The following is a 19,404-nucleotide window of genomic DNA, read 5'->3' as shown; positions in this document are numbered from 1 at the left end:
ACCGACAATGCTTTGTGCACACTATATATGTATATAGGTGCATTGCCGCCACCAACGATGCACACCTGCACACTCACCTGCCTGTTCCATTGGTGTGTTATACCAATGACTGGGAGGAGTCCTGCCTTTCCTCTGTAAGACCTGTCCTACCTAAGAAGCAACCTTGACTTTGGGAAACAGCAAGAGAGAATTTATTTTTTTGTTTTTCTCCTCTGTTAAGCTATTGCTCCACACTCCATTCCAGGAGGTGGCGGTGAAGCGCCTAAAAGCTGCTCTGCCAGGCGCCAAAGCTAATTCAGAAGAAGAAGCAGAGAAGACGAGGAGGAACGTGGACACACAAGAACAAAGAGCAAACTCGATGGATATACAAGTTACAGGAAAGGCTCACTGTGCTCTGTGGAAAAAGGCCTCAAAGTGATGCCTTTAGTAGAATGAGCTACATAAAAAAATGAGGGGAAAAGGCGAAATTCCCCTCACAGACAGAATGAAAGCAGAGCAAGAGGAGGAACTTTCTCCTTTTTAATGGAAAACGAACGACGACACAAACTACCGTATGCTGCTTTTAACCCTGAAGTCCGACTGTACAGATTAGGTTTGTACATTTTCAGTGTTTCTCTCACTATTTGTGTTCATTTTAACGTTAGTAAACGTTGGTTAAATGTCGTTAAATGCGCTACTGCACAGCTGTGCTAAGAATGCATGCAGGCAGGGGCGGGACTTCATTCTGATGGGTACACCCTGCGGCCAATCACATGCGAGCACAGACTAGGATCATACCATTATGTGAAGGAAGGAAGGGGGGCAGACGCTCCAAAGACAGCGAGTGTAGTGGTACAGGCCAGGTACAGATAGGGCTGTTCGACCAGAGCCGCTTGTTTGGGTTTCCACCGCCAAAGAACCGGGAAAACTGGTTTCAGAGTGGCACCAACTCTTTGCTGGTCTCAAACTGCGAACCACTTACGTCATGTGCTGGGGCGGGGCTACCGGACCAACAAGATGTAGCTAGAGAGAGACCAACTGAAACGTGTATCATTCATTCATTTATTTGATTTGTTTAACCCTCTGAAATCTTCGGCCATTATGTCCGTTAAAAAACCTGTTAAAAATCTTTACCATGCCATGATGGTATCAGTTTTTTCAGCGTTACCTCACCTATATTTCCTGATAATTCATTTTAAACTTTGACTTACTTGATCAAAATTTTGAACCCAAAAGAAACTAAGGAAACATAAAATCTGATCTTGAAAATTATGTTCAAAACACAGAATTTCAAATAGGAATACAGGATACATATTGCATATATAACATATAAAAGGTAAAATGAGGATAATCTCTAGTTCAATATTTGATATTTAATATATTTGACATTATCTCTGGTTTTACTTGGCTGAATATCATCCAAAAAAAAATCTGGCATGTAGTTTCAAGCCAGAAAATCTTAGAGGGAAGCTGATGGTAAGGCTCAATGTTGCTTAATTTTTATGTCTTCACATCATGAAGAAGTAATGGGCAGGTGGTTTCATAGACTCCAGGGGCCTCATGTATCAACGCTGCGTACGCACAAAAACATTGCGGACGCTGTTTTTTCCCGCACATGCCACATGTATGAAAAGTGAACTTGCCGTGAGAATTACGCACTGGCAACTCTAACGGCTCTGACTTAATTCAATAACGGTGGTGTTTAGAAGGAGTGTGTGTTGAAGGGACCATTCTGCCATGGTGCAGGTCTCTGATTCGGCTGCGTTAACAGCCACAGTGACACCTTGTTGCTGATCCCAGACCTGAGGCAACAAAAAGCTCATTTCACCCCGGAGATCACCACGTCCACCTAGCGCACAGTGGCAGTAGTTGATTTGCCATTGTTTTGTCGATAATCAGCGGGCATGCCAGCGATTTATAGTCATTTGCATATTCATTTGTGGGAGGAGCCGGGGCGTGGTTGGTGGCTCGTGCATGTGCGCTCAGTTCCACGCTGGTTGGGATGTATCACGGAAAGGTGCGCTGAACCTGGCGTAAGCACAGTTTGATACATGTGGAGGTGAGTTTGCGTACCTACTTTTCTAGTTTTGGGAGTATGCATTCTTTCAATATGAAAGCTACGCACTATTTGATACATGAGGCCCCAGAGGGTTAACTGCAATGTGATTGTTATGGGCGATCGATATCGTGCAAACGTTAGCCGGCAATCGATAGCGTGGTAACGTTAGCCGGTGATCGCTAGCGTGCTAACATTAGCCGGCGATCGCTAGTGTGCTAACGTTAGCTGCGATCTCTAGCGTGCTAACGTTAGCCGGCAATCGATAGCGTGCTAACGTTAGCGGGCTTGTATTAGTGGGCTAGCATTGGTTTACAACAAAGTCTAACAATAACATGTTCCATTCAGTGTTAATGAGAATGTTTTGGGCATCCATGGTGATGAAGATGCGCAGCAGATGTGTTGTAGAGACATGTAGTCTGCTGTTATTATACTGACTGAGAGGGCAGAGACATAAACAGATGTTAGCAGTGACGTTATGACGTGGCTCTAGAGCCTGAGGAAGAGCAAACAGGTTCAGAGATGGTTCACAAGTTGAACCAACTGAGAACCAGCTCCCGCACAGGCTCCGAACCGGCCCTGATACTGCTTTGATAGAAAAGGGTCAAGAGTGGATTTAAACACAATACTACAGTTTATGTTTCTCTCACACTTTGAATTGTTTGGATTGTTAGTCCTCCAAACATCAACTGAGTTAAGTGAATTAACTGAAGTAGAGTCTCGCGGGGGCAGCAGTCCATGCTGTGATCAAGTATCATATTGAAATCTCCACCTATTACTGCAGCAGATACTGGACAGTTATTAAGGCTGTTATGGATATGATGCTCTAATATTTCAAGTAGTTTGTCATTCTCACAGTTGGAGTTGGAGCCATATATGTGAATAACTGTTAAGATGAAGTTGTCTGTGGTTTGGACATGAACAAAAACATGGCCTTATGTATCTCAGTGTCACTGGGATCTCCAAAATATGACATAATCAGTAGATGAGTGTGACTCTCGAATAAAACAAACATCAGTTTTGTGCTGTCTAGCGATAGCTGTCTTTAATAACAATAAGGACAAAATACAATATAAAATTTTATCCTTTATTAATCCCACTATGGGGAAATTCAACCTCTGCATTTAACCCATCCTTTTTACACACAAGTGAACACACAATGCAAGGACCAGTGAGTGGCACATTGCTGCGCCCAGGGAGCTGCTTGGGAGGGTTAGGTGCCTTGCTCAAGGGCACTTAAGTCACTGACCTGTCAGTCTGAGGATTTGAGCCTGATTCCCAACCTCTAGGCCATCGACTGCCCCTCATGCCATTATTCCATTATAGACACTGATATTCATCATTGCACAACAAGAAATAGTTCAGTAATTCAGATGGTCAGTAATTAATATGAACAGTGTGCAGAGTTTAGCTTTTTGGGATTAACACAACGTTAAGTTAGCTAAAGTGCTTTTTAATCTTTGCTCTGCCACCCTAGTTCTCTCAGACCAATCAAAAGGATTCTTTAATGTAAAGGAAATTTGTTCTATCAGAAATCATCACTAATCTCACAGACATAAAGTAATGATACCTGAGTAATCAGTGTGAAGTTACAGCTGTCCACAATGTTCTCTCTGCAGTACAATGTTCCAGCAGCTGATGGATAAAGAAGAGGTTCCCCCTGAGTGGAGCCCCAGCATGCACCAGGAGGACCCAGAGCGCCTCCAGATTAAAGGGGAACAGGAAGAACAATGGATCAGTCCAGAGGGAGAGCAGCATAATGGTCTGGAGGAGATCGATATCACCAGGTTTCCATTCACTGTGGTTATTGTGAAGTGTGAAGATGAAGAAGAGAAATGTTCTCTGCTTCATCACAGCCAAGCGGAGGACAACAGAGAGGTAGAGCGTCCAGCCAGCAGCTCAGCTGTGCAGATAAAACCAGAAACTGATGAAGAAGACTGTGGAGGATCAGAACCAGCCAGGAAGAGAGAGCCAACTCCTGAAATCGAAATCCATTACGATGAATGGCAAGACCCTTTGTCAGATTCTGAACCTGAAGACAGTGATGATGATTGGACCAGGTCACCTGAGTCTGCTGTGAATGCTCTGAAATATGAGGAAGCTCCTGGAAGTGATGTGACATCTAACACTGTGAAAAAGTCCTTTAGCTTCACCAGCTTGGATAGTAAAAAATGTTTTAGAGTGAAGCAACCAGCAGAAACAAAGACCAGAGTCCACACAAGAGAGATACCAGTTGGTTGTGATGAATGTGGGAAAAGATTCACAAAACGGGCATATTTGAAGTCGCACAAGAGAATTCACACAGGAGAGAAACCATTTGGTTGTGATGTATGTAAGAAAAGATTTACACAGCAGGGAAGTCTGAACAGACATGTAAAAGTACACACAGGAGAGAAACCATTTGGTTGTGATGAATGTGGGAAAAGATTCACAAAACGGAGACTTCTGAAGTCACACATGAGGGTTCACAAAGCAGAGGAACTACTTGTTTGTGATGTCTGTGGCAAAAGATTTACACAGCGGGGAAGTCTGAACAGACATGTAAAAGTACACACAGGAGAGAAACCATTTGGTTGTGACTTGTGTGTGAAAAGATTTACAACTAAAGGAGCTGTGAAGGCACACATGAGAGTTCACACAGGAGAGAAACTAATAAGTTGCAGTTATTGTGGGAAAAGATTTACACATCAGGGAAATTTGCAGTCACACATAAGAGTTCACACAGGAGAGAGACCATTTGGTTGTGACGTTTGTGGGAAAAGATTTACACATCAGGGAAATTTGCAGTCACACATGAGAGTTCACACAGGGGAGAGACCATTTGGTTGTGATGTTTGTGGAAAAAGATTTACACAGCAGCACACTTTGAATCGACACCTGAATGTCCATCAAGAATAGAAACCTTTCTATTCAGTTTTTTGTTGAAGGCAAACAAAGTAAATGTGTTGGTAGGAGCCTGAGTAGCATTTCAATTTCATTCCTTTTTATTGTTCTGTGTCTGTTTTTTGTTCTAAAATATGCTAAAAGTTAAAAGAATGTTTTTGTTTTGTTTGTAAAGCAGAGGGGATGACAGTGTTTTTAAGTCTTTTTATTATTATCAGTAGTTTGTTTTGTACTAAAACACTTTCATTTACTTTTTCTGTAGATTTCTTGACATAAGCTGTATGTGACTGTAAACTCCCTAACTGATGATTATCAGTGGGGAAAGTGCATTATTTAGTTGCCTTTTGATTAAATTCTACTGTAACCTAGATGGTGTTTTTGACTTTCTTTCCCACAAACAAGCATACAGTTAGACATATATTTCCTGTAATATATCTTGACATTGACAAATTCCAAATAATGACTCTTATATTTGACACTTTTAGCTGATAGTACTGATAGCCACTGGAGGACTTAATAAGCCCCTTTTTCAACAAAGCTGGTTCCCGGCCAATTCTCACCTGGTGCCCAATTGCGAGCTGGTGCTTTGGGTTTCCACCGCCAAAGAACCAGCTCTCGGCCAGGAAAACTTGCTCCATAGCAGCACCAACTCAGTGCTGGTGTTGAACCACGAACCACTTATGTCAGGGGCTGGGGGCGGGGCTATCGGACCAACAAGACCAACTCTGCCCGTTGAGAGAGACCAACTAAAACGTGTATCAATTATTTATTTAATTTATTAAACTGCAATGTGATTCATATGGGCAAGCTAGCATGCTAACGTTAGCGGACTATTGCTAGCATGCTAACATTAGTGGGCTAGCGTTAGCTTACAACAAAGTTCAACATTAACATGTTTCGTTCAGTGTTGGGCATCTGTAGTGATGAAGATGAGAAACAGATATGTTTTAGAGACATGTAATCTGCTGTTATTACACTTGACGAGCGGACGGAGACAAAAACAGACATTAACAGTGACGTAATGACGTGGATCGAGAGCCTGTGGAAGACTTAACAGGTTTAGTGCTGGTTCTCAAGTTGAACCAACTGTGAACCAGCTCTAGCACTGGCTCCGAACCGGCCCTAAAAACTGCTTTGGTCAAAAAGGACTTTATAAGTTGGAGGACGTGTCCCTCCTGATGATGAAGAGGTCCAAGAGAGCGGACAGAAGATGACAGAAAATGATACAAAGCTAGCATTGTGTGATGATATAGTTTGTTTGTTTATTCTGATGGACGGAGGTTACTTTCAATTTTGCTTAATTTTTGTTTGGGTCTTAGGGCTCTTTCACAACCCCAGTCCGTTCGGTTCATCCGAATCAGAGTGAAATTGATTCTTTTGGTTAATTTTGTATTAAGTCTGATTTCTTTCACAGAGCAGAAATGTAAATGGACCAAATAAAATAAAAAGATTTGCAGAGGGGCGTGTGCGAACATGGAGGGCTGGAAATCGACTTGCACTGTTATCATATATTGGTTGGAAAGTTGGCAGTGAAGAATGTAAACACTTAAAAAAACAACAACATGGAACCAAGTGCAAACCGAGTTTGTTTGATTTAGCGGTCATAATCTGCTCGAGTGTTCACCTAACTAATGTGAAGAGAAACGGTCAGAACAAGCTCCTGTAATGATCGGACAGCTGTACAATCAGAAGGAGAGTCTTGATGCTGCAACCACCATCTGCTGCTACCACCAAGGAAATATTAAATTATTCTGAGCAATACGTTGATAATTCTGTAATGACAAATTAGCTTTGTTCTGTTAACTCTGTAATTGTCATCTTTTTAAACATGAGGCATGAATCAACAAACAGCACAGAAAGCTGTTTTCATGTCTGTATTTTTATTGATGATACAGAAGGTCAACATATGATCCAGTTTTGTAAAACAAAAGTGTAGCTGAGTAACATGCTGCTCTCTGCAGGGTGTTCCTCTCACATGAAGAGTTACACAACAAACACCTTTGACAATTCATTTGAAACATTTTGTATATTTTAAAACAAACAAGAGAAAAAAAGAACATGGATCAATAAAAAAGAATGAAACCTGCTCAGGTTCTTACAAACACATTTATTTCATTTGGCTTCAACAAAAAAACTGAATAGAAAGGTTTCTATTCTTTGTGAACTTTCAGGTGTCGATTAAAATTTGTTTTCCACTTAAATGTTTTCCCACAAACATCACAACCAAATTGTTTCTCTCCAATGTGAACTCTCATATGTTGCTTCAGATGTCCCTGCTGTGTAAATCTTTTTCCACATAACTCACAACTAAATGGTTTAACTCCTGTGTGAACTCTCATGTGTAGATTCAAATTGTCCTGCCGTGCAACTCTTTTTCCACATACACTACAACCAAATCTTTTCTCTCCTGTGTGAACTCTCATGTGTCTACTCAGATGGCCCTGTTCTGTAAAACTTTTGCCACAATTATCACAACCAAAGGGTTTCTCTCCATTGTGAATTCTCATGTGTGCCTTCAGATGTCCCCGCTTTGTGAATCTTTTCCCACATTCATCACAACCTAATGGTTTCTCTCCTGAGTGGATTCTGGTCTTGGTGTTTGACTTTTGATTTACTATAAAACATTTTTTACTATCCAAGCTGCTGGTGAGGCTAAAGGACTTTTTTGCAGTGTTAGATGTCACATCACTTCCAGGAGCTTCCTCATATTTCAGAGCATTGACAGCAGACCCAGATGACCTGGTCTCTATCCAGTCATCATCACTGTCTTCAGGTTCAGAATCTGACAAAGGGTCTTGCCAGTCACCGTAATGGATTTCAGTCTCAGGGGAGACTGAAGTCTTTTCATCATCAGTGTTTGGTTGTGAATGACTGTCTGGCTCTCTCTTCCTGGCTGGTCCTGATCCTCCACAGTCTTCTCCATCAGTTTCTGGTTTTATCTGCACAGCTGAGCTGCCGGCTGGATGCTCTGCCTCTCTGTTGTCCTCCGCTTGGCTGTGATGAAGCAGTGAACACTCACATTTCTCTTCTTCGTCTTCACACTTCACATGAACCACAGTGGATGGAAACCTGGTGATATCGGCCTCCTCCAGACCATTATGCTGCTCTCCCTCTGGACTGATCCGGAGTTCTTCCTGTTCCCCTTTAATCTGGAGGAGCTCTGGGTCCTTCTGGTCCAGGCTGGGGCTCCACTCAGGGGGGAAATCTTCTTTAACCAACAGTTGCTGGAACATTGTACTGCAGAGAGAACATTGTGGACAGCTGTAACTTCACACTAATAACTCAGGTATCATTACTTTATGTCTGTGAGATCAGTGATGAGTTCTGATGGTACAAATTTCCTTTAAATCAAAGAATCATTTTGATTGGTCTGAGAGAACCAGTATGGCAAAGCAACGATTAAAAAGTGCTTTGGCTAACAATTAAAGTTGTGATAAACTACTTGAAATATTAGAGCATCATATCCATAACAACCTTAATAACTGTCCAGTATCTGCTGCAGTAATAGGTGGGGATTTCAATATGATACTAGATCACAGCACGGACTGCTGCCCCAACGAGACTCTACTTCAGTTAATTCACTTAACTCAGTTGATGTTTGGAGGACTAACAATCAAACAATCCAAAGAATAAGAGAAACACAAAATGTAGTATTGTATTTAATTTAGCTCTGTATGTACCTGGGCTGTACCACTACACTCACTGTCTTTGGAGCGTCTGCCCCCCTTCCTTCCTTCACATAATGGTATGAGCCTAGTCTGTGCTCGCATGTTATTGGCCGCATGGCGTGCCAATCAAAATGAAGTCCCGCCCCTGCCTGCATGGATTCAGTAGGGCATTTAACGACACTTAACCAACGTTTACTAACGTTAAAATGAACACAAAGAGTGGGAGAAACACTGAAAATGTACAAACCTAATCTGTTCAGTCGGACTTCAGGGTTAAAAGCAGCATACAGTAGTTTGTGTCGTCGCTCGTTTTCCATGAAAGGAGAAAGTTCCTCCTCTTGCTCTGCTTTCATTCTGTCTGTGAGGGGAATTCCGCCTTTTCCCCTCATTTCTTTATGTAGCTCATTCTATAAAAGTCATCACTTTGAGGCCTTTCTCCACAGAGCACAGTAAGCTTCTCCTGTTAGTGATGTGTCCTTCTGTGTCGAGGCTTCGCAGCGTCTGTCAATAATCCACGAAGATGTTTGTGAAGCTCGTATCGAGGGCGGGGCTTGTGTTGGTGATGTAGGTGGTGACGTTTGAAGCCTCGCGAGCGAGCTGGCTGTACCACGTGACTGATATCAGGGGTGTAACTGTCTCAGAGACATTCTCATTTTTGAGCTTGTTGTTTATGTTTCAGACATAAATTCGTAATCATTATAGGTCATGAATAGATAGATAAGATATTAAAACGGTTCATAAATATGTCTCAAGGATATTTAAAATGTATTGCCTTCGTGTTGGACTTTTATTGCCAATTAAAATTAAAATTTAAAATTACGATATTTATGCCTGAGGGTAAATTCAGTTAGTCTGTTTGCTCTGTTAGAATTAGACAGCCTGATGGCTGTAGGAGCGAAATATCTTTTGAATCTCTCCATCTTGCAACAGAGAGAGAGGGGATGTTCACTGCTGGGTTTTTTTTTGGTCCACCCCATAAAGGTTTTGTGTAGCGGATGATCAGGATGTTTCAAGATGGCGTCAAACAGCTGATCATCTTATCTGATCATCTGATAAAACATCTGCAGCATCTTACTACAGATGTAAAGAGATCTGAGCTTCCTTCAGAAAAAAGCCCCTATTTGTGTAGAGCGTCTGTGTTTAGGAACCAGTCCAACTTATTTTCCAGGTATACACCTAGATACTTATAACTTGGCACCACCTCGATGCCAACCCTACAGGTATTCACTCGCTGAAGAGGGGGCTTCAAACTGCGGAAATGTATGATAATTTCCTTAGTCTTTGAGGTGTTCAGTAGGAGATAGTACTTTTGACTCCAGTCACTGAAAGCTTTTATCAGATCCCATTCAGATTCCTGTCCATTCCTGCTACACGCCACAATAAGGGTCACAGTCTGATTTGAGGGCACTGTGGGAAATGTGTGGTGGAAATGTAAGGCCAGGTCAGTTGCATTATGGGTCAGAACAACATGGTTGTAGATGAAGAGTATGCAACTCCAGAGGAACAATTCTACATGTGGTCCAAGTGGTGCACGCGGCAATTTTACTGTTTCATGTTTATGTATAACTTTCCTAATGTGTCCTATTATGGACATTGGTGAAGTATTTGAAGTTAATTTATTGCAGCACATTTCTGTTGTGTTTATGTGCTTCGGACATTACAATGAGAGACTTCACAGTTGTTATTTTTAAATAAAGATGAATAAGATGTTGTCCCTAGTCACACAAGCACATTCACATCCCCAATTTGTTGCAACTTCCCCCTCTGTCCCTGCCATGATTCTGTCAGAAAAATAGACAATATATTAATGAGTATATTATATGTTTACTGGCATTATCATTTATTAACTGCAAACATCGTTTTATGTCTCATTTTTACTTTGTTTTGACCTAAAAACTTTTAAAACATTTTATTGTGAAACTTTTGCTGTGAAATGAGAAAAAAATACCTGATAACCTTTGTTTGTTTTTGTGAAGCCTACTTTAAAAAGAACCATGTAAAGATAATATAAAGTGAATTATTATATAGAACACAGCATGCACAGTTATACTGACTCATTAAATGGAGGTTGAAACTATGAAACATACGTAATATTCCAGCCGTCCTCTCTGTGGAGGCCATAATGGAGACGCAGCTCTCTCTGCTGCACTGACCTGTCCTCACCACTGAGGGGCAGCAGTGAGTAACTCTTCATGTGAGAGGGACACCCTGCAGAGGGCAGCATGTTAATCAGCTACACTTTAGGTTTTATAAAACTGGATCATATGTTGACTTTCTGTATCATAAATAAAAATGCAGACATGAAAACATGAAAACACACATGCTGTCATGGAGGAAGACACATTTGTTCTCACAGAGGGGCAGCAGACAACATTAATTCTTCCCAAGTTGTTACAAAACAAATAGATTAAAATAATGTTTTCTAAAGTGAAACAACAACTTTCTTAATGAGCTTGTGGAGAAGTTTGAACTGTATCCACACCTTATAATCTGTTCATGTATCCAAATATATCATCTTTCTTTTCAGTCTCTGAAAGATCTCATCCTGTAGTCTGATGGCTACACACTGTACACGACACACTTCACACTACACAATGAACACCACACACTGCACACTGTACAATATACACTGAAAAATGCAAACTGCACACTGAACACTACATACTACACACTACTCACTGCACACCACATAACACCCACTACACACTGCACCCTAAACACTACAAACTAAGCACTGCTAACTGTACACTGCACACTGCATACTATGCACTACACACTGCTACCTGCACACTACACACTGTACAATACACACTGCACACTACACATCACACACGACAAACTGCACACCACACACTACTCACTGCACACCACAAACTACACACTGCACAGTACACACTCTACACTACACACTGCAAACCGAACACTGCACACTACACATTGCACACTACACACTGCACACTACACAACACAAACTACACACTGCACACTACACACTACTAACTGTAGACTAAACACTGCAAACTACAAACTGCAAACTACACACTGAACAATACACACTTAATACTACAAACTGCACAATGCACACTACACACAGCACATTGCACACTACTCACTGCACACTACACATTGCAGACTGCACACTACACACTGCAAACTACACACCAGAAACTACACACTGCACACTACACACTTCTCACTGCACACTACACACTAAAAACTGAGACTAAACACTGCAAACTACAAACTGCAAATTACACACCACACACCAGACACTACACACTGCACACTCCACACTAAACACCGCACACTACAAACCACACGAGACACTACACACTGCACATTACACACTACACACTGCACAGTACACGACATACAACACACACCAGACACTACTCACTGCACACTCCACACTAAACACCGCACACTACAAACCACACGTGACACTACACACTGCACATTACACACTACACACTGCAAACTACACACCACACATTGCACACTGAACAATACATACTTCACACTACAAACTGTACAATGCACACTACACACAGCACATTGCACGCTACTCACTGCACACTACATGCTACACACGACATACTACTCACTAAACACTGCACAGTACACATTATTCACTACACACCATACACTGCAAACTACACACAACAAACTACACACCACACACTATTCACTGCACAGTACACACTGCACAGTACACACTACACAGCTAACATTGCACACATCACATCTTATTTTTCACTGTAAAAGATTCTCTTCATCATCAGGAGGGGCTCTGGTGGAGACACATCCTCCAAATTATATTGATTATATATTATATGACAAAGGCCTTCCGTGGCTATCAGTGCTATCAGCTAAAAGTGGAACATATATTAGTGATTAAAATGTTTCATCTCAAGATATATTTATCACAGGAAATATATGTTGAATTGTATGCTTGTTTGTAGAAAAGAAAGTCAAAGACACCATCTAGGTTACAGTAGAATTTAATTAAAAGTGGAAACTACATAATGCACTTCCCCGCTGTTAACCATCAGTTAGAGAGTATGCAGTCACATACAGCTTATTTCAAGAACACCATAGAAAAAAAGCATGGGAGCTGTTAATGTAAGTTGTTTAGTATCAAACAAAGTATCAATAAAAGACAGAGATTTAAAAACACCATTCCATCCCCTCTCATTTACAAACAACTTTGACACATTAATTTGAAACATTTTGTATATTTTTAAAACAAACACAAGAGAGAAAAAAGAAAACATGGAAGAATAAAAAGAATGAAAGCTGTTCAGGCTCTTACCAACACATTTACTTCATTTGCCTTCAACAAAAAACTGAATAGAAAGATTTCTATTCTTTGTGGACTTTCAGGTGTCGATTTAAACTTAGTTTCCACTTAAATCTTTTACCGCATTCATCACAACCAAATGGTATCTCTCCTGTGTGAACTCTCATATGTGTATTCAGATGCCCCAGTTCTGTGAACCTTTTCCCACAGTAATCACAACCAAATGGTTTCTCTCCTTTGTGCCCTCTCATGTGTCTCTTAAGATTTCCATTTTCTGTAAATCTTTTCCCACAATCATCACAACCAAATGGTTTCTCTCCTGTGTGAACTCTCTTATGTGTCTTCAGATGTTCCAGTTCTGTGAGTGTTTTCCCACAATCGTCACAACCAAATGGTTTCTCTCCTGTGTGACCTCTCAGGTGTCTCTTAAGACTTCCGTTTTCTGTAAACCTTTTCCCACAATCATCACAACTAAATGGTTTCTCTCCTGTGTGAACTCTCATATGTTTCTTCAGATTTCCCTGATGTGTAAATCTTTTCCCACAATCATCACAATTAAATCCTTTCTCTCCTGTGTGGGCTGTCATGTGTGACTTCAGGTTGCACTGCAGTGTAAATCTTTTCCCACAATCATCACAACCAAATGGTTTCTCTCCTGTGTGACTTCTCATGTGTGAATTCAGATTTGCCTGACGTGTAAATCTTTTCCCACAATCATCACAACTAAATCCTTTCTCTCCTGTGTGGACTGTCATGTGAGACTTCAGGTTGCACTGCCGTGCAAATATTTTCCCACAATCATCACAACCAAATGGTTTCTCTCCTGTGTGTTCTTTTAGATGTCTGTTCAGACTTCGCTTTTCTGCAAATCTTTTCCCACATTCATCACAACCAAATGGTTTCTCTCCTATGTGGACTCTGGTCTGGGTGTTTGACTTTTGTTTCACTGTAAAACATTTTTTACTATCCAAGCTGCTAGTGAGGCTAAAGGACTTTTTCACAGTGTTAGATGTCACATCACTTACAGGAGCTTCCTCATCTTCCAAAGCATTCACAGCAGACTCACTTGACCTGGTCTCCATACAATCATCATCACTGTCTTCAGGTTCAGGTTCAGAATCTGACAAAGGGTTTTGAGAGACTGAAGTCTTTTCATCATCAGTGTTTGGTTGTGAATGACTGTCTGGCTCTCTCTTCCTGGCTAGTTCTGATCCTCCACAGTCCTCTCCACCAGTTTCTGGTTTTATCTGCACAGCTGAGCTGCTGGCTGGACGCTCTGCCTCTCTGTTGTCCTCCGCTTGGCTGTGATGAAGCAGTGAGCTCTCACATTTCTCTTCTTCATCTTCACACTTCACAATAACCACAGTGAATGGAAACCTGGTGATATCGGCCTCCTCCAGACCATTATGCTGCTCTCCCTCTGGACTGATCCGGAGTTCTTCTTGTTCCCCTTTAATCTGGAGGAGCTCTGGGTCCTCCTGGTCCAGGCTGGGGCTCCACTCAGGCGGGACCTCTTGTTTAACCAACAGCTGCTGGACATCTGCAGAGAGAACATTGTGGACAGCTGTAACTTCACACTAATAACTTAGGTATCATTACTTTATGTCTGTGAGATTAGTGATAATTTCTGATGGTACATATTTCCTTTACATCAAAGAATCCTTTTGATTGGTCTGAGGGAACTACCATAACAGCCTTAATAACTGTCCAGTGTCTGCTGCAGTAATAGGTGGGGATTTCAATATGAAACTAGATCACAGCATGGACTTCTGCCCCCATGAGAGTCTACTTCAGTTAATTAATTCATTTAACTCTCAATCAAACAATCCAAAGAATAAGAGAAACACAAAATGTAGTGTATTTAAATCTGCTCTGTATGTACCTGGGCTGTACCACTACACTCGCTGTCTTTGGAGCGTCTGCCCCCCTTCCTTCCTTCACATAATAGTATGATCCTAGTCTGTGCTCGCATGTGATTGGCCGCATGGTGTGCCCATCAAAATGAGGACCTGCCCCACCCTGCATAGATCCAGTAGCGTATTTTAACGACACTTAACCAACTTTTACTAACGTTAAAATGAACACAAAGAGTGAGAGAAACACTGAAAATATACAAACCTAATCTGTTCAGTCGGACTTCAGGGTTAAAAGCAGCATACAGTAGTTTGTGTCGTCGCTCGTTTTCCATGAAAGGAGACAGTTCCTCCTCTTGCTCTGCTTTCATTCTGTCTGTGAGGGGAATTCTGCCTTTTCCCCTCATTTTTTTATGTAGCTCATTCTATAAAAGTCATCACTTTGAGGCCTTTCTCCACAGAGCACAGTGAGCTTCTCCTGTTAGTGATGTGTCCTTCTGTGTCGAGGCTTCGCAGCGTCTGTCAGTAATCCACGAAGATGTTTGTGAAGTCTCGCGAGCGAGCCGGTGTTGTGCAGAGTTATGTCTGCCCGCCGAGATGTGCACGTCCCTCGCGGGAGCGTGCACATCGAGAACTACATTGTGATGATTTCTACGGTAAAGTCTGAATTAAAAACCATATATCCCTCTTTGTGGGCTTCATCAGTGGTGATATATGACCTGCTGTCTTTAGTTTATGAACGTTTACACTCATTGATGTTTTATTAGACTCAGCTTTGTCAAATAATATATAATGTCAAATCCATCGTCAATCCACTCTGTAACTCACACTATCAATCTGAAATGGCCCGATATATGTGTTGAAATAAAGTTACAATGTGGATGCAGTATGCAGGGGTGGGACTATATTTTATTACCTGCTGAGATCTGCATCATTCCTTTCTCAGACCAGGTAAGTATTAAATTTATGAAGTGTCCACTCAAAAGAGTCTAACATGTGATCTGGTAAAATCTTTTAACTCCTAGATATCCAGAGACAAAGTTAGGGGTGCATGCATTATTTGGCAAGTCTCATATTTTACCTGTCAAATTGTGCATTCCCTTGTTATGTCAGTCAAAATTAATTTTATGTAAGGGGCCATGAAACTCAGTGGACCTCCCTGTCAATCCACATGTTCTGCGAAAGGTATTTATAAAGCAGGTGAAATCATCTTTAAAACTATTTATTTAAGACAATAATGAAAGAGTGAGTGATATACATCGATCTTCTCTGTTCAGAATTCACAAGCTGCTAAGCAGTTAGCTGTAACCACCTCCCAGAAAAGGATGCCTATTTTTACTTCAGTGTTTCATCTGCTTGCCCTCAAATATGTGGTTATGTGCAAAACGTTATCAGTATGTCCTTTCTGTTGATACTCCTTATTTCTGTGTGCAGTGCCTGGCATATAAAATGTGTGTTTTATGCTTTGCTAAATGCATTTTAAGCAGTATTTTACCTAAGGTCATAATGCAGATTATTGCTAATTTTATTCATCTCTAACAGTCCCTCCCTTTACTCCAATTTTGTCCCTAGTGGAGAGAAAAGTTAAAACTCCCTCCTTTTACACCCTTTAAGGTGTAATAAACTGATTATTCTGTAGGGACTGTCGGGGATTTTTTTTTTAAGTTGGCAAGCATATCTAAATTTTAGCTTATTTACAAAAAGCAGTAGAGAGAGGGAGAGAGAGAGACAGAGAGAGACAGAGAGAGACAGAGAGAGACCCAGACACACACAGAGATGGACACACAGAAACAGACAAACACAGAAACAGACAGGCACACAGAGACAGACAGAGACATGTGCCATTTCATCTACTAAAATCGTATGTTTGACCCCCTAAATCCCACAATGATTTAAATTGTCCAACAGTCGTTGAACAGATCATTCATCAGGTTATGTAAGTTTCTTTTAGAAAAAATAACCATATTGAAGCTTAAAATTTTGATATTTCTGTCAAAATCACTTTATTCTACATGTCTCATTTATAAAGTCGCCAAAAATAAACCTTTTGGAATAACTAGATCCTGTAAATATTAAATTCACCTCCTCAGAGACACTGTGAAGCCATGATGGATTCTGCTGAGAAAGGCATCCCAACCAGTCAGTGCCTCAGTATGCAGGAATGTCATAGCGATAACACAGCAAGTTGCCATGGAGACAGGATTGGTCAGGTTCCAGACAGAGTCAACAATCAGCAGGTGTCTGTGGTAAGTGGGGGAGGGGAAGCAAGAGCGTCTCACTGCAGTGTTTTTCCAGGGGAGTTGTTGTCCTGGCAACAGCCTTGAGGCCAGAGCTGGTTGAGGGGGCCGAAAGTAGATACGATTTGGATTGTTTGGGCTTAGTGGCCACATCCAACTTACACGACTACTCTCCTTGTCCGTTCTGGTCTCCGATCAATTTGCCTTTGCAACTACAGGTTGTAAAAATGCAAATAGTTCAATATGTATAGCATGTGGAGACTGAATTTTTTAGAGAGATTTAACTTGAGTTTGTCTTTTTTATGATTCATGTCATTATAACAGTGTTAGTCTGGACAAAAGACATTTTTGAGTTGTTCCCACTCATGCTGATTCAATACAGCTGCAGGACTCTTACATATGAGAGAGAGACAGAGAGAGAGAGAGAGAGAGACCTTCAGCTGATCCTTTGTATTCCCTGTTCAAGCCATCCTTTTTGACCTGGAGCTTTTAACCTTCTTATTGATAACCAACTGGTATCTCTCTACACCTCAGTAGGGGGGGGGGGGGTGATTGCATATCTGTATATAAGTCCGTGTATGTGTGTATGTATATATGTAGAAGGTTGTGTGTGTGTCGGGGCCTGGTGAGTCGCCTCGCCTAGCATCCTAATCACTCAGTGCCTCAGTTCACAGGAATGTCATAGCGATAACACAGTTGCCATGGAGACAGGCTTAGTCAGGTTCCAGACAGAGTCTGTTGTCCAGAAATCTGCAGAAATTTCAGACAGTGAAGAGGTTTTCTGCTCTCCTTTTATTTGGGGCGTAAGTCGGGTGGCGTAACCTTCTACTTCTACCTCTCCTTGGGCGATGTGTCAGGGGACAAGTTCTGCTCCGATGGCCTGGCTGCCCACAAAGAAAGCATGCAGGTCTTGGCCTTCCGCCACTAGCAGGGGGCTGCAGTGGTTGTTGAGGTTGGACTGGTGCTTGCACCTGGATCAGTTTAGGGCAAGGAGGGCGTAGGGTGTCATGTACCAGGGGACCAGGTGTGGCAGTCTGTAGCTCACCTGCCTTTTTATTTTTTTCTCTGTCCATGATTTATCTAATTCTGACTGGTGTCGTCTGTCAGCTTCCTCCACTGCCCATGCTTTAAACTCCTGTAATGTGTTAAACTCCTGTAATGTGTTAAACTCCTAAGCTATTAGACATGAAATGTATTATTTTTTGTTGACCTTAGCAGGTAGATCAATAGCTTTTCATAAATTTTGCTAAATCATATATTATTATTAGTAGTATTATTAGTATTATTATTATTATCAGATTATTACTCCAACAGCATAATTTCAATCAACATATGTCATTTATATACTCAAAGAGAGTTTTTACAAATGTATCTTTCAATCAATTAGGACTTATTCTACGCAGTATGTTTTGGTCTAAACTCAAACCAAATTGAAATTTAACAAAACAGATCAAATTTCTGATCAATCTTTAACTCAAATAAATATGTCTAGGCGACTTCTGGGGCCGAACAATGAACTCAAATAAAAATGTTTAAACCCTTCCATTACTGTCATTCAATCTTCATCATTAATTTATAATTATTATTTCATTTGTATCATCCTCCTGTCACCTCCTTTCCACTCACAAAAATTTAGAATAATCAATTCATAGGAATTTGATTCTTCGAATAACAGGTTTCCTGTTTACGTTTTATTTGAGTCGCCTCAGTGAGTAAACGGAGGGTTGCCGGAGTATGATGTCCGGTCCTGGACAGAAAACTCCAGTCTGGATGTTCCAATTTTCCTCTCAGGTCCATTACTGCACTGCAATCCCGGGTTTCGGCACCAATTGTTTTTGTTTTTTGTTTTTTTTGCAGAACAGATGAGAGGAGAGTAATATCCTTTTGACTATTCATTTAAGACAATAATGAAAAAGTGAGTGATGTACATCGACCTTCTCTGCTCAGAAATGACAGGCTGTTAAGCACTTAGCTGAAACCACCTCCCAGAAAAGGATGCCTATTCTTACTTTTACACAGAGTTTTAGAATGTGAATGTGCGACTATCTGATTGGTCAAAACTGTTGAGGCAGCACCCTTCATCACACCGGGATTCCACTGGATGCGTAACGGCTGCAGATCCGTCGTCGGAGCCGTTACGCACTGCTTATAATCAATGTGTGAGATTCCACCAACTCCAGATCCGCTGCGTAGTGAGTCCGACGTCGCATGGCCATCCGACAGCCCTCGCAACACTTGCACAGAGCTTCTATTTTTGTCGGACGACGGAGCACGACGCATAAATTCAGCACAGAGCAGATCGTTCGGGACAGGAAGTCGTGCACAGACACAAAATAAAACATCCGGTATATTTTCAAAATAAAATACCTCGGGTTCACGGCGGATCGTATTTCACAACTTGAAGACGTCATGATGGACGGGGACAGAC

At 41.3% G+C, this 19,404-nt stretch overlaps 3 protein-coding genes across 3 annotated transcripts; 1 reads left to right on the top strand and 2 right to left on the bottom strand.

The window, feature by feature from the left end:
* The first annotated feature begins 280 nt into the window (after positions 1-280).
* LOC131959175 (gastrula zinc finger protein XlCGF57.1-like) lies at positions 281-5,286 on the top strand. The gene is made up of 2 exons (XM_059324276.1): positions 281-592; positions 3,655-5,286. The coding sequence occupies exon 2, from the start codon at positions 3,659-3,661 to the stop codon at positions 4,931-4,933; it is 1,275 nt and encodes a 424-aa protein (XP_059180259.1). The 5' UTR covers positions 281-592; positions 3,655-3,658; the 3' UTR covers positions 4,934-5,286.
* A 1,493-nt stretch (positions 5,287-6,779) lies between these two features.
* Positions 6,780-9,161, bottom strand: LOC131959176 (zinc finger and SCAN domain-containing protein 22-like). The gene is made up of 2 exons (XM_059324277.1): positions 8,834-9,161; positions 6,780-8,155 (listed from the first exon to the last, which is right to left on the bottom strand). The coding sequence occupies exon 2, from the start codon at positions 8,149-8,151 to the stop codon at positions 7,069-7,071; it is 1,083 nt and encodes a 360-aa protein (XP_059180260.1). The 5' UTR covers positions 8,152-8,155; positions 8,834-9,161; the 3' UTR covers positions 6,780-7,068.
* A 3,410-nt stretch (positions 9,162-12,571) lies between these two features.
* Positions 12,572-15,277, bottom strand: LOC131959167 (zinc finger protein OZF-like). Its single transcript, XM_059324268.1, has 2 exons — positions 15,005-15,277; positions 12,572-14,426 (listed from the first exon to the last, which is right to left on the bottom strand). Exons 1-2 carry the CDS (start codon positions 15,144-15,146, stop codon positions 12,949-12,951), a joined length of 1,620 nt encoding a protein of 539 aa, XP_059180251.1. The 5' UTR covers positions 15,147-15,277; the 3' UTR covers positions 12,572-12,948.
* Between the last annotated feature and the right edge of the window lie 4,127 nt (positions 15,278-19,404).

The sequence above is a fragment of the Centropristis striata genome, chromosome 21 (genome assembly GCF_030273125.1).
Source record: "Centropristis striata isolate RG_2023a ecotype Rhode Island chromosome 21, C.striata_1.0, whole genome shotgun sequence".
Taxonomy (NCBI): Eukaryota; Metazoa; Chordata; class Actinopteri; order Perciformes; family Serranidae; genus Centropristis; species Centropristis striata.
This window is presented reverse-complemented; position numbering and strand designations above follow the sequence as displayed.